General features: G+C 47.3%; 1 protein-coding gene across 1 annotated transcript in view; it reads right to left on the reverse strand.

Annotated features, from left to right (window-relative positions):
* LOC125756581 (pleckstrin homology-like domain family B member 1) overlaps positions 1-15,853 on the reverse strand; it is a 127,340-nt gene that overhangs the window by 31,438 nt on the left and 80,049 nt on the right. Inside the window, exon 15 of the mRNA XM_049411468.1 lies at positions 9,259-9,325. Within this exon, the coding sequence (XP_049267425.1) occupies positions 9,259-9,325 (67 nt within the window). The remainder of the gene's footprint in view (positions 1-9,258; positions 9,326-15,853) is intronic.

Genomic DNA, 15,853 nt, shown 5'->3' on the forward strand with positions numbered 1-15,853 from the left:
GGTCATTTCACACATGTCGTAGTATCAGCAACTGCCACGCAAAGGTGTTTAAAGAGTAATCGGCACTTACAAACATCACAATACGTTAGCTCTGATTAAACGGCGAAGCCTGCACCCTATAGAAATCGCCACGAGCTCTAACCATTCACGACAGCGCCCGTATTTGAAACGATCTGCCAGTTAAGGTAGGCAAGTTCAATATCTACTTGGCCAGAGGTGTGCATAGATTCACTGGAAGTATTTTCAAGCTTACACTGCCTGCCTTAGTACTTGTAGGCCGCGAAAACAAAACAGAAAAAAAAAATTACACGGAGCGTTGTTCGATGGTCGGAGCGCAGAAATCGAGAAAGCAGCAAAGTTCACGGGCAAGCATTTAGAAACGGTCCACCAGAGCTATGCTCTCTTTATTTTGACTTAACCGGCCTACAGAGCGCGCGCAAATGCAGCTACATACCGCATGCGCGGGCAGGTTTCCGGAACGGATGAGTTTATCCATGCCTGCCGTTTCGCGAAATGAAAGTGCGCTTCGAAGGGAGACGATGCGGCAAAGGTCCAAATCGAGAGACTACTCGGCAATGCGTAAGGAGCAGGGACAACGAGCAGCGCGCTAATCTGGTCGTGCGCGCGCATTCCACGAATCGGCCGCCGCCACAGTTGTTGCTGCCCTCCGGCGACCGACCACGACGCCGAGGCGACTTCCGAGGAAGCCGTTAGCGTCGGCCGGTCAAGCGCGGAGACCCGATGACGCCAGCCGTAAAAGCGAACGCCGCCGCCAACAGTCATAATCCTTCGCATGTGATGCCACTTTGGCACGTAAGGTACTTTTTTCTTTCTTTCTTTTTTCGGTTTAGTGCGGTCATCTTCTTGCGCACCCCCGCACCAAATGCACGGGAAAGCGAACTTCCTAATCCGACGCCTGGTTCCAAGGACCGAGTAAAGAAAGGAAGAAAGAAGTAAGTGCAAGAGAGAGAGAGAAGCTGCAAAAGGCGGGGGAGGGGGAGGGGGAGGGGAGGAGAGTGCAGTGGAATAACTAAACACTCCCTTTCGTTGCAAGGCACGGGTTTCTATCTGTGTGGAGGTTTCTTACACTTCTTTTTGTTCTTCCTTACTTGGTAACAACAACAACTGTGTGGTGCACGCGCTGTAATCAGAAACATGCGAAGAAGGCACATAACTTTTTCTTTAAAACGTAATAACTTACGCTACAGCTGCGGTAAGCTGCGAGACGACGAAAAAATGAAAATCTCACAGGCTCCCTTATGCATCCGCCTCAGTCGACCCGAAGGCGAAATCCATCTTATTTTTCTTTAAAGTCGATGAATTGATCTCCCCTCCGCATCCTCCCAAAGCTTTCTGCAACTAAGATGGTTCTGCAATGCCTGCAGGATCGGAGACATTGTAAGCTTTCTGCACACCCCCTTGTTTTGCACTGCCTCATGGATCGGCCCAGCTTTGGCCCAGCAATGATGTCAAGTGAGACGTCACAGTGACATCACAAATTTTGTCGATCAGTGACGTGATCACGTAATGATTATTTTTTCCATCATTCGTGTTGACGCCGCTGACGCGGGACGCCGGTCAATTTTCGCGTTTGATGATGCATCTAAGGCTTTCGCCTTAATAAGACAGCAAGTCTTTTTTTTTTTTACAGCATAGATCACGTGGCTCTTCTGGCCTGGCGATATCTGGCTCTAGTAAAGTCATCGCAATGGCTCCTTGTACCGAATTCCTGGGCAACAATCCAACTGATATGCAAACATGCATTGCATGTACAAAAAAAAAAAAGATCAAGTCCACGTGTCCTATGTTTCGTTGGCATGTGTTAGATCTTTAACACAGTCTTTTAAAAAGGCCTACGTTAATAGGCTACATATACAAACCATTAATTCCTAGCTGAACTACGTTGTGAACGCGTTGGGAAGTTTACGGGACCAGTCGTCGAAATAAGCACAAAAAAGAAACAGATTTATAATGAAGCATAGCTGAACGCGGTTCAAAGAACTCGCCGTTTACATTATGCGCAGTATATTACCGGAGTAATCTTATACTCTTCTGTTTTATTCAAGAGGGAAAAATTGCAGGAGTGCAAGCCAGACATCGACTTTGTCAGCAAATCGCCTCAAGTTAAAGCACAAACGAGTGTAATGATAAATGAAGAGCTAATAATAAATGTCGCAGGGGCGAGCACTGACTCCGCCATGATTAATCTTTTAGTGCGCTACAAACCGGAGAGTCGGCCTCCGCGCACAGACAATGGCCGAGAGTTTTTGTTCCGCCGACAGAAACAACCAAACAGCGGTCTCATTGTAGTTGACGGCCACGCGCTCTGAATATGGCGTGTCGTTGACCTTGTCGAACTTTTGTTGGAGACGAGAGTAAGCCGACGTCAGAGACAAATTAAAGGACCAAAAGCAATTGCTCGCGCGCGAGACAAACTACGTCCAGAGTGTATCTGTTGCGGCTTCCTCTTTTGCAGACAGCGTGTTCGATGACTTTGATTGCCTGGTATACGCACACGTCATATAGTTTCCAATCCACCAGACAATCCCGGATTTTCAGTAAAAGTCCCGAGTCACGACTTCACTCAATTGAGACGCCAAATTTCTCGACTTTAGATTTTTTTTTTCTCTCTCACTGCAAACACGCAACATACCAGACATCATTTTCACAATGCCTCGCAGCTCGATTGCACATTATTCTCTTTTGCCTCCTTTTGCACTGTCATGAACGCAAAAGGGTTTCGGTCCGGCCTTGGTTCATTAACATGTCCTAGCCGCCGACACTGTGTACCTCTATCTGATAGCAAGGTAACCACTGCACGTTTCTCGCCGTAAATCGTGATACGGTAGGACCCAGAAAACTTTTTCAACTTTGTTGTTGATATATACGTACTCAATTTGGAGGCTAATTGACAACGATCAATACTCGCCAGACAGTCCCAAAATCGGTGCGAGTAAACCTCGAATACCGCACTTACCAGTGCAGTGGACACTACAAATCATATTCGTTACAGCCAGGGAATGCGAGCAGATGTGACCTTCTGACATCTTAGAATATAGAATTAATGCGCAAAACCACAGCTACGTACGAAAGGCACGCATGACAAGTACTGGCTATATCCTCTGCATCCGTCTCTGTATGTTTTGGACAGAAAATTAAACCACGTCTAATTATTTGTTCACTCTCCCAATTCCTTTATTCATATTGATGTATTTTCAAGTACACATGTATAACTTGTATTTGGTTAACGTCACGGTATTCGTCGCGCAAACGTCCCTACAACTGTGACTACGTTAGTACATTCCACTGTTTTCTCCGCCTGAACTCCATATATGCGCATCGTAACAGATGCTTTTAGCGCCAACAATATTGCTCATCAATAAAAGCGCGCGTACGCTCAGTGGTCGAAACTGCATGTGTTCTTATTTATTATTTTTCTCACCTCATTTTTTGAACGTTCATGAGACAATTAAATTATACTTTGGAAAAGCCGGCAACGAATCTTTACAGCATTTCCGGTATCATCAACTAAATCACATAACTACTCGCCATGGTGGTCTAGTGGTTATGGTGCTCGACTGCTGATCCGAAGGTCGCGGGCTCGAATCCAGGCCGTGGCGGCCGCATTTCGATGGAGGCGAAAATGCTTGAGGCCCGTGTACCTTGATTCAGGATCACGTTAAAGAATACCGCATGATCAAAATTTCCGGAGCCCTCCACTACGGCGTCCCTCATAATCACATGGTGGTTTTGGGACGCAAAACCCCAACAATTATTATTATAAAAACCTAAATCAAATAACTGCAACGACTAACTCCAGCCGCCCGCCCTCGACGTGCGCCCTCGTCGTATAGCCCGACAAAGGATTTTTTTTTTTTTTCTTGCGCAAGGACGCTCGGCCGAGGTCGGCGCACGGAGTCGTCGGGAGAGGAGGCGCCCCTGCAGGAGCACGCGCACACCTGAGTATGAGACGACGCGGAGGGAGCCGACGACCCGACCCAATCATCCATCTCATTATCATGCGCCGAAAGCTCGATCCAACTCCGGCACGCTTTGAACGCATGCCGCACTACGTAAGCCAGAAACGACCCGTCGCCATCACTCAATTAGAGAGGTATATAGCACACAAGTCATTTTACATTAACGCATGGTATTGGCGCGATGCTGGCCGCTCATCGCGCTTACAGAAAGGACGACAACAATAACTTAGCACTCGAGAGGAGTGAGGTCGCACAAACAATCCGTGCAGTCAGGCGAAAGATGGTGTTCCATCCGCCCCGTCCTCCCCAAATAAATAAATGTGCGTGAGTGTGCGTGTGTTCGTGTTCGTAGCTGCTTGTCTATATATAATGCTAAGTTTTTCTTAGTCTCAGGATGACACTCTCACGCAGTCTGTTACAAACAGAGATCTAATGATGAAATGCATAGTTGTCTCTTTCAGCTACACTTCTCATCGTTCGCAGCACCTCTCCGGTGAACTGTGCCAGCTTACCAGTGCAGGGAAAAATAAGAGTATTTTACAGAACAGCCCAAGTGGGTGAACGAGTCTCAGCAACTCTGGAAACGAACTACAATCCTTGGGACCACATTACCGCGTTTTCTCTTTTTGTTTGTTAGCTCGCTGACACTATTCGGTTCCCCTTGGACATAACTTAAGCTTTAGGAAAGTCGTTGATACGGTTAGGTGAAGTTCAGAAGCCGTACGCGAGGTCGGCGACGTTCTATAAGCATGGTCAGTCCAATGCGATGAAGATAGCCAACCGCGCGATGGCCACCCAATGACGAACTTTCATTATTCCAGTGCGGCTGCGCCGTTTTCCTGCGAAGCCACAACAGCCCAAAAGCATCAGTGTAGAGGTAACATATACCGCCCCTGCGGATGTATATAGCATACAGTGGCCAGGGAACGCCGCGGGTGCGCTGTCACGACCTCCCAGCTCGGGACACGCGTGAGAGATTAAGGAGGTCGCCGCCAGTCACACAATTACAAGAAGCAGCGGGAGGTCCTCAACGGCGGCGTAATATCAAGGCCCAGAGGCATGAAAGACGACCGTTCTGCAGCAGACCCGTTTCCGAAATTATGGAGTGCGGCTGCAGTGGTCCAAAACAAGCCATATTAAAAGACCCGTTCCCTTTGCAAATGCTTCTTAGCAGAAATGCGTTACAGTGTCACTGGAAAAGCTGAAGTAATGCGCTGTTATAGAAGGAGATCGCTCAGATAATGTGCCGAGAATTCACACAACCTATACAACATGGAATATTTACGCCGGAAAAGCAAGTTATCGCCCTTCTTGCTTCTCGAACCAAAACCTTCCCTATCATTGCCACATGAAGTAATGTGAAACGCTAGAAACTAATCCGTGTCGAAAACTCTGTCCATATAGAGCTGACAGTTCGGTTTCGGGCGTCACAGGCCTTCTGTTTCTAGATCGAAAAACGTTGATGACCTGTTTCCCTGGTCTCGTCTCTAATTCATTTTACCAGCTAGTAGGATCTGTTTCACTAGCCCGTTACAGAATCACCAGTCTTGTCCTAGTGTCATCGCGCTGGTAGTATACTGTCCTCTTTTTGTACCGGCACACCCTCCCGCGTCCAGGGTAGCCAACCGAAGCTACTTCCGGTTAACTTCCACGCTTTCTACGCATTCTCTCTCTCTCTCTCTCTCTCTCTCTCTCTCTCTCTCTCTCTCCTCTCTCTCTCTGCGGTTATTCGAGCTTATTGTTTCCCTTTGCTTTGCTATTTATCGTCCCGTGCAGACCGAGAAAGACGACGAGAAGGTTCTAAGCCACACTCGTGAAACCAGATGGCTAGCAAGCGAATGAACAGACTTGCGCTCCACCAAGGAGAAGAGCCTGGCGAACGTTAAGCAACTCGCAGTCCCGACGGCCTACGCTCAAACGAGGCCCACTTCAACGTCGCGTCTCAAGGTCGCGACGCAGCCACGCGCTAAGCAAAGCTCGGTCCGGGGACGAAAAGGAACACGGGGGAAAAGGGACCGCCCGCATTAGTTCCGTGTATGGACTGCACGCGCGCAAGAATCGCAGCAGTCTTTTTCAGGGTCCGGGATGAATCTGGCCGCCGAGGAGCAGGGGCGAATAGCCTGGAGGACTTCCCTTCGGGAAAAAGGGGGAACCTCTTTCGAGATGAAAGGGCTACGCAAGACGGTCCGCAAAGCACCGCACAAAGAAGGCCCACAGTAATCGCTCTGACTCGTAAGTGCTGCAGCACCTCCCTGCAACGTCACTCCTCCATTTGTGCATTTCTTTAGCCGCGAGTTCCGCTAAACCGCGAATAATGGCGACCGTGGTGACTTGGGACGAGCTTCTTGATTTTTTCGGAAGACGTCGCGCACCTTTCGTTAACGCAACGTGCCTCGTCTTCATTCTTCTATACTACGACTCGCCGACGGCGATGCCGGTAGGGATTTCACAAACTCATGGGTCAGTAAAGATACGGCCGAGTGAAGCAGACTTCGCGAAATAAATAAACGAAATATCTGCTTTCTTGACAGCTGTGAAAGAATAACTGCATGACCCGAAATGCCGAAACCGCAGTCAGAGTTCTACAAGTATAAGCAACTTGAAACGCAATCTGCAGAGGCTGCCGCTTCAAGCTGACGGCACATTATTTCGACGGTGAGAGGTCTGCGGACAACCACGAGCGCGGCGTCAAGAAAAATGAAAGAGGGAACTAAAATATGCGTGCCTCATCATCACTACACAAATGAAGAGCCTTTTCTCAGCATAACACTTCCCTGTGTATTGCAATCTTACAGCCAGGGTAGGTAAGGCTATACGCAGTTGACCAGCGACTGAAACCCTAAAAAATCTGACGAGATAGTCGAAAAATGATATAAACCCACCATCCGTTTCAAACTTTCATCGCAAAGCGACGGGGGTGGCATCAGTAGAGCCCTTACTTGCGAGCAGCCCCAGAGCCCAGAGTGTATCGCGAAATGTTACAGCCGAAAATATAATCATAGCGTTTACATACCACTGCGCCACAGCAAGCTACTGCATGCAAATACTACGTTTACGTGAACTTGACGCAAATGGGTCGAACAGGAAAAACCGGCTAACTTAGTTCGGGACGGTAAGCTTCACATGCAACTCGCCAAGGGATTTGGGCGAGCGAACCCCCTGCAGGCGAGTTGGCCTGAATCCCTTCTGTGGAGGGGCTTAAGGATCGCCGAACTCGCCTCCATGTTCGCTTGGCCCAACACACGGACCAACGTTGAGCCAGGAGCGCCTATACATGCGACTGTATTGCCTCCATGTAAACATATTAACCTAAGTCGTAACAAACGTGGTCGAGATGACTCAAGGCACGTCCATTTCTCGGTGAACGTATGCCATTTCTCGACTCTTAGAGTCAGCTGCAGCACCACATACCATACTCATGTACTCTGAGAATCAAATCGCTCAGAGATTCATTCGTTCGTTCGTTCGTTTCGTTCGTTCGTTCGTTCGTTCGTTCGTTCGTTCGTTCGTTCGTTCATTCATTCATTCATTCATTCATTCATTCATTCATTCATTCATTCATTTTTTAAACAGCCCACCTGCCGCCGGAGAGATAGCGTGCGCGAAGCTAACACAAGCCACCGTGAAGATCCGCTGAATCTAACGTTGTGAGTCTGCACACGAGCTGTCTTCTCTTCATCTGCTGTCCTTCTTAGCGCACTTAAAACCATTACGGAATGAACGTCAAGCAACTACACTCTAAGAAAAAAAAAAAAGTACATGTGACTCCTTTCGGGGAGTATTGACTTGCCACGTATATGACTCTCTTTAAAGGGACACGTTAAGTCTCTCGTGGGTCACACGACTCTCCGAAGAGTGTGTAATGATCTCCAATAAAAGTTGACGTGCCTCCTTAAACAGAGTTATATACGTGGCAAGTCAAGACAGCCCGAAAAGAGTCAAAAGACTCTCTTTTTTTTCCCTTAGAGTGTAGACCAATTTTGGTGCTCTTCTGCGATAAGCGGTATTCTTTCAAAAAAATAATAATAATGGATTAAATTCTGAGGTTCTACGTGCCAATGATCATAACGCATGCCGTAGAGGGGGACTCCCGATTAATGTTGACTACCTGGGTTCCTTAATAAGCACCTACGTTTAGCTACACTAGTGTTTTAACACGAAAGTGTTTTATGCCGGGGCCACCAAGGCTTTCATGACGTATTTCCGTCACATAAATACGTCAGCAAAATGAACACCATCAGATGGCAAAAAAAAAGTAAGAAAAAATTCATTGACAGGAGTCGAACCCACGACCTTTCGATTCGCGACGATCTTTCACACTTTCCTCTCGCGGTGCTCTTGGTTGGATGGATGGATGTTATGAGCATCCCCTTTATAACGGGGCGGTGACATGCGTACCACAGGGTCAAAAAAAAAAAAAACCTTCGTTGCCTCCGCCATTACCTAGCTCCTGCAACGCGCCGTTGCTACGACCACCCCATTCGGCGCGTTTCCGATAGGAGGAGTGTAATGTCGTCAACGCTTTAACACACAGTGAGGTGGCGGCTACCATTGCGGTAGCTGAAGTTGTCTAGATATACCTGGACGCCGCATATCCGCGCAATATGGCAACAACAAGCACATAGTAAACACTGATACTCGATATGCACTCCTTCAAAGCGTCGTGAAACGCGTCTTCCATCTAGCCTGGCCGTTAATTCTAACATGGCGAGCGGGGAACGCGGTGCGACAGCCAGGCGAGCGTCGGAGAGCCATTTTTCGATATGGATGGATGCCATGAGCGAGGCTTGGGGTGTTTGACAACTTCAGATACCGCAATGGTTAAATCATGATCATGGGCGTTAGTCCTCGGTACGGAGAAGTGCCACCAGGCATCAACGTGGGTGCGTGCACATCAAGCGGTGCTATATCTGCCAAACAACAACAGACATTGTACAAGCTCTCATATACCAATGCACTATAAGCAATCAACTACTTCAGTGACGACGCGTTTCACTTTCGTGTTATACCGATTCCTATGACGGAGGGATCAGCTATCTTTTTTTGCATTTCGCCCCCTCAGAAATCGCTAGCCGGGAATCGAACCGGCCTCCTCGGGCAGCACAACACCCTAAACGCTAAGCTATCAAGGCGGTTTTGCTTCCAGTATAGGCCGTCGCTGAAAGCAGAGGTCAATGCCGCGCTTCGTTCGAAGAAGAGGTTACGACACGACCGTCTTCGATGTCCTCCCACTCGTGACGCAACCTACGCAGAGACGTGCACCACAGGCAGGACTCACCTGTGCGATGCCCTGGGTCACGTGTTCGCTGGTAGGTCGGCTCCGGTCGTCGCTGCTGCTGCTCACGCTGCGCAAAACAAAAGGGAACACGCCGATTTAAAGGAGCGGCCATGACACCCAATTTTCGACCACAATCTGTTTTGTGGGTTAATCCGTGTGTGTTCACAAACAAGCTATAGCAAAACTTTAGCACATTCGGTCGAGCACCTAATTTATAACTGAATATTTTTATAAAGACGCAAGCGGCTTGAGAGTCGGGCAACACTGGCGCACTCGCGAGCAGTGACGTAAAGAGCTGCTTGTTGTGCGAGCGCCTGCATTTCGGCTATAGTGAACTAGAACCAACTACATGTTCTAGTTCACTATAATTTCGGCGAACAATTCTGTCCCATAGTCAGCTGCGCGTGCAATCGAGCTACTTCAGCTTTGCTCAGCTTCGCATGCTGGGCAAATGTAAAGGAGAAGCTGAATGACGCTTAACAATTTCGACCTAGCAAACATTATTGTACAGCTTTGGGCTTAGAGAGATTTTAATTTGGACCAGTTGGTTCCCAGTTAAACAGGCAAGCAGCGCAAAGAGAAAGGGACGGAGGGGACAAGAGAACACTGGACAAGCGCTGAACTCACAACCGAATCTTTAATGCAGCAGCCACGCGTTTTTCATAGTGAAGAACACCGTGCCACATTTCCACACAAAGCTGCCACGTCAAACACCAGGACAGCAATCTACATTACCACTCAACATTTGAAATCGAGCGTATGACGGCATCGCGTTCCGCCGGGATGAAACACATCAAAAGAAAGTATACGAGCACCGACCAAAACAATTTTAAAACTGATGTATTAGGCTCCCCGACTGAAGCCACGTTCACAATGAAAATCGGCACAGCTGTCCGCCTTCTCATGTTCGGCACATGACGTGACTAAGGCATCTGGCGTACACGGGCCAAAGATTACCTTCGTTGGGATTAAGAGTGTGTGATGTGCTTTGGATGAACAAGGACTCGAGATAAAAGCGTGCAACATGATTTTTCTTTCTCTCTGGCAATCACACGAGCGCTCTTCCAGTTGATAGCGCCACGTGATTTTTTCTTGCCGTCGCTCTTGTGCTATTGAAGACTTGTCTTAAATTTGCCGGTTTCTCCCATAACGGTAGTCGGCGCACGGGATGACGTACACAACACCAGGGAGCATTGGCTCGTCAAGAGGGTCCTTTAAGCGCGAGACAGACGGTACGATTTTCTATGCGATGCGACGGCCGACGCGGCGGTGCGGCAGCCGGAGTGGTGACCTTTCATAGCATCGGACGGCCATCATTCTGGCTGTCGCACCGCCGCGTCGGACGTCGCATCGGAAGGAAATCGTACTGTCTGTCTCGGCCTTTATATGTACGAATTCGTGCCGGAGCTTCTGGGATGAAACGTGCGCAGCTTGTACGTCAAAAGACCACAAAACTCGTGAGAGAAGCTCGCTTACACCCGGAACGTACGGTATCGCAGCCCGTCTCTGCTGCGAGTACTACGCGAGCCCACTGACGTCCTACTGAGTCAATTAGGTAATCAGAGTACCCACACTCTTGCCGCACCAGTGCACTGTCCTACGCACGGTCTTTCCCTGCTGTGCGTACCTTTACTGCCCGACGAAGAGGAGAGCCGACAACGGACCTCGTTTGCGAAGCAGGGTTTAGAGACCAGTGTGGATAAGCTTCCTAAACAGCTTGAAGGACAAGCCTGGACCATCACGTTTCATCGAAGCGTCCAAGAACGGTAGCTGGCCCTCACATTCCGCTTCTACAGCGAACTTAATCGCTGCATGCATACTGTTCAGGCGAACCGTGAATAAGTCCAAGTTATTCCGCTGCCAAACAATGAAACAGTCGTCGACCCACCTTCGAATGACCTTCGGATTCGGCGTAAACGAAAACAGTGCCCGAGCTCCGATAGCCTTCACTGTTAGGTTAGCGACAGTTACCTAAATCGTCAAGTACGCCGTGGTCGAGCACTGTGCAACTATGCCACACGCTATCAACTGGAAAAACGCCCGTGTGATTGCCAGAGATCAAAAAAAGGCCGACAGCTGCGCCGATGTTTTCATTGTGAACATGGCTCCCAAGGGGGATCCGAAACGTTAATACTTTTGTTTTTAAAATCACTTTGGTCGGTATCCGTAAGCCATATTTAATATATCAATCAACGTTTGCACGCATACCTGAATCCATAGGTCGGCAAACGCAATCATGAGTCGACTCACTCAGACTCATATCGAGACGTGATTCCGGGTGAGTAAAGTTTTTGTGAGCCCGAGTCGAGTGAGCCCTAAGGGCAAAATATATTGCCTGGGTGAGTCTGAGTGAGCTCCACATTTTTTGCCGACCTATGGAGGCGTGAGTTGCGGAGGTAGAGGGGGAGGAGGTGCCTTGACCCTCCCCCCCCCCCCCCTCCGCAATCTTTTTCACGGGTAGTTATTGATAAAAAATATCTCGTGTGATCAATCTTTTCAATAAAAAGGTTCTTATTGAACTGCAACCTTTGTAACTCGTGTTTGAAGTACGAGATCAAAAGGTACTAAGCAGATTAGTTATGCAAGATGTTGGTGTTAAAGAGCATTGAAACTATGGTAGAAAAGCTATTTATATCCTAACGGACTCATGAGTCAATTCACTCAGACTCAGACTGAGCCGTGAGTCTGAGTGAGTCCGAGTGAATTATACTTTGGTGAGTCTGAGTCCGAGTGCGCCCTGTTGAGAAAAATTATAGTGAGTCTGAGTCCGAGTGAGTCCGGATGAGGAAAAGCTTGGTGAGTCTGAGTCCGAGTGAGTCCTAAGGGCAAGATATGTTTGGTGAGTGAGTCTGACTGGGCTCCACATTTATTGCCGACCTATGCTTGAATGTCACCGTGCGTGCTCGACCACCATGCTCAAGAAAATGGCAACAAGGTGAAAACAAATACAAGGCCTTAGCAAATATAGATTAACAATCAACGACATCAACAATCTCCTTAAACCTTAGGTCCCGAAAGTGTTAAATTGGTAGGAAAAATAATTATCTAACAGAAGCAAATCCCGCGTCCACGCTATTTCAAAAGTTCGATGTAGAGGAACTACGTCACGAGTTCCTCGACACCGAATTGTTCTACAGGCAGGAAGTGTGACCCGCAACTACCGTAGGCACTTCTGCAATGAGCAGAAGGTTGGCGCATGCGTGCGGCGCATCGCGGGGCCAGATTAATCGACAACTCCAAAAGGCGGAAGCTTCGGATAGAGCGCAATACAAGAGAGCCATAAATTTTGCTTTTAATTGTTGGCATTTACGTCCCAAAACCACGATATGATTAAGGGGGTAGTCGTCGTAGTGAAGGGCTCCGAAAATCTCGACCACCTGGGATTCTTTACTGTGCACTTAAATATAAGTACACGGGCATCAAGCATTTCGCCGCCACCGAAAATGCAGCCGCCGAGGCCGGGATTCGATCCCGCGACCTTCGGATAAGCAGTCGAGCACCATAACCACTAGACCACTGCACTCTAAGAAAAAAGAGAGTCAAAAGAGGGTCACGGCCCAGTGACTCTCCTTGGCTGTCCTTTTGACCCCTTCTAGGTGGTAGGCATCACAAAATAAGAGTCACGGCTTGCCGCATGGTCAGATGACTCCTTACTGGCTCGCGAAGAGAGTTCGTGAAAGATTGCGATTCCTGTGCGACTTGGGGAGAGAACATTGTTTGCGAGAGCTGCAGTACTATTGATTTTGGATTTTTCTCCTACGTGTATGTTCAAAGGTGTTTGGAAACGTAAGTTTAAGAGTTAATCACCACTTCAACCACAAGTTAAATGAATGCGAAGCACATGCGGCAATTTTCTAAACGTGTTTTATAACTTAATGTACAAGTTTACGACGTTTACGATAATAGTTTCTGATGTTTCGCGTGCCGAATCCACGACACGGTCATGAGGCATGCCGTAGTGGAGGGCTCCGAATAATTTCGGCCACATGGGTTTCTTTATCGTACACCTAAATGTAAGTACACGGGCCGGCTCTAGCGTTTTGCCTCCATTGAAATGCGACTGCCACGGCCGTTGTCGAAACCCGTGTGTTTCGGTTCAGCAACCGAGCGCCGTAACCACTGTGCCGCCGCGGTGGTCAGTTTACAACGCCAATATATTAGCAGTGCAACGGGGTATTCTGCATAATGAAAAGCAGTACTACAGAACAAAGAAAAAGAAGATGTGTTAGTATGGTATGGTTACAATAACCAAAATAATTTTTACCAAGAAAATGACACACAGGAACTTCCTAATGTAGCAGCCATACAATGAAGCCAGGCCAAGAATAGTGGACACTGTGTTTAACTGCAGTGTTGGAACTATGACCAGTGAAAATGTATTAAAGTGGGTGAAATAACTTGCCGTCGGTGGAGATCAAATCCATAACACCGGAATGGGTGCCATAACCATCGATGGGAAGTTAGTTTTTGGCCACTTTTAATCCATTTCTATTTGTCATAATTACTGTGCTACAGTTAAAACACTAGAAATAATGTGCACTTTGCTTTCCCCGGCTTGTCGATTCATTTCATTAGGCTGCGTCTAACAAAGAAACAAGCACCTCTATCCATTCCGCTTCTTCTGTTTTTACATAGAAACAAATTCAAGCAGTTCTTTTATTCATATGTCCTCATATTTGCACATCATGTGTGCAACACAAGTTTGGTGTTTACACGTTTTCACAAAGCTACGTGTTCATGTTCTCTTAATAAAGGCATAACAAAATTCATGTAGCAAATAACCACATTTATTTCACTAACTGCACAGATCACTGTAACACAAGCATCAGCTGGCAAATTATGACAGTAACATAATTTGAACAAGTGCATTTATATACATGAAGGAACATACAGCTATAGACAAACATTGCGCATAATGAAGATGACAATACAATTTATCAGATACTTAACAAGGTATATCAAAGCAAAATGTCTAGGCGAGCTTAAACAGGCTGTACTAAATTGATCTCCCTGACATGCTCGTCCTAATGATGTCACCAAAAAGCGTCGGCGATTTGATGGTACCTGACACACTGAACTACAACATTACTCAAACAACACAACTTCACAACTTGGAACAAGCTCTCCCCCAAAATAAAGGTCTAGGCACTCTGGAACAGCTTCATCACCAGGTTTTGCCGCACACAATGTACCAGACTTAGCAACTCGGAAAGCATACCGGTGTCTTGCAAACTCCAGTAGCTCAAGTCTCTCTAGCAAAAAAGCAACCTCATTGTGTGCAATGTAGATTCCAATGATCTGGCAAAACTGCGGGTCATCCCTTTGAGCATTACAAGCACATCGTTTACTTTGTAGGTTACCTGGTGTAGTGACACTGACTTTGCCTGCCAGATGATGCCAACTGGCATCACAGCTTGAATGCACGTGTGAAGCTGAGACCTCTCTACACACCTTAAACTGCTTGTGGATAGCGCAGCATCCAAAGTTAGTTCACTGAACTCAAAGCTTTGTAGCAGCTGGTGCCTATTTGCAAGGGTTTGGCAAACATTCTTGAAATTCTTCACACGCATTGCAATGCTCTTAAAATACTGGTGTTTTGCTTCGAATCTCATGCACCATAACTGCTTTAGTGGTCCAAAAAGGGATATCATTCGGGGGTAATGGATGAGGTAGTGCATCTTCGGAATGAGACGCACAGATGGGTAGCGATTGACGAAGGAACGAACTCCTGAATTTTAATTTCCAGGTACGAGAGTGACTGCATGGGAAGTTTATCTGATAGTAACATGTCCAGAATTTCTCTTAAAAGGAGGTATACTTCCAGTCTTCATTTCCTTCTGGAATACTGGACCCAAATATTTGGGGCAAAAGGCGAAACAGGCACAATTTTTGTGATGCAGTGCCCTTCAGAGCACTTCTGCCTTGCACGAATCTGTCACTTGGTGGCAGCGGTTTGTTTTTGACATCATTCCTACCTTATCAAGGTCTGATGCGGACAAAATATTGCTATCAAACAGCCCTTTTAGCACATGCTGCATTACAATGGCAATGTTCCCTCAAAACATCATGCATGATATCAGGTGGTAACTGTGATGTTACATCAAAGCCTTGCAGAGAAGACATGACTGACTCGCCACCCAAACCATACAGCCGTTTATACAATGCTGGGTTGACTTGAATTGCTTCCAAGTGACTTTGATGAAGCTCTTTACTCCTTATCTGGCACATGTCTTCTCTTGTTATTGACGAAATGTTTCCGATTTGTGCCATACAGAACCGGCAAACAGATCCATGAGCAAAGTTACAGGAGAAACCTCCCAAGCGATGCATGGACAAGTTGTCACCGCAGAAAGCTAAAACTACTACTTTCACACACACTTCCTTTCCTTCATACATAACACTAAGGCCTTTATCCTGCAGTGCGTTTAACTCTGCAAGCAATGGCCTGAGCACAATCTCCATGCCATGTCTTTGAACATCTGCATACTTTGCAATGAGTGCGAGATGCAGCATTTTCAACTGTGAGCGATACACAGCATCTTCATTGAGTACACTGTAATACTGTCAAAAGTTGTGCACACCCTAGCTGCTCCAA

Source organism: Rhipicephalus sanguineus, unplaced genomic scaffold (genome assembly GCF_013339695.2).
Source record: "Rhipicephalus sanguineus isolate Rsan-2018 unplaced genomic scaffold, BIME_Rsan_1.4 Seq215, whole genome shotgun sequence".
Lineage (NCBI taxonomy): Eukaryota > Metazoa > Arthropoda > Arachnida > Ixodida > Ixodidae > Rhipicephalus > Rhipicephalus sanguineus.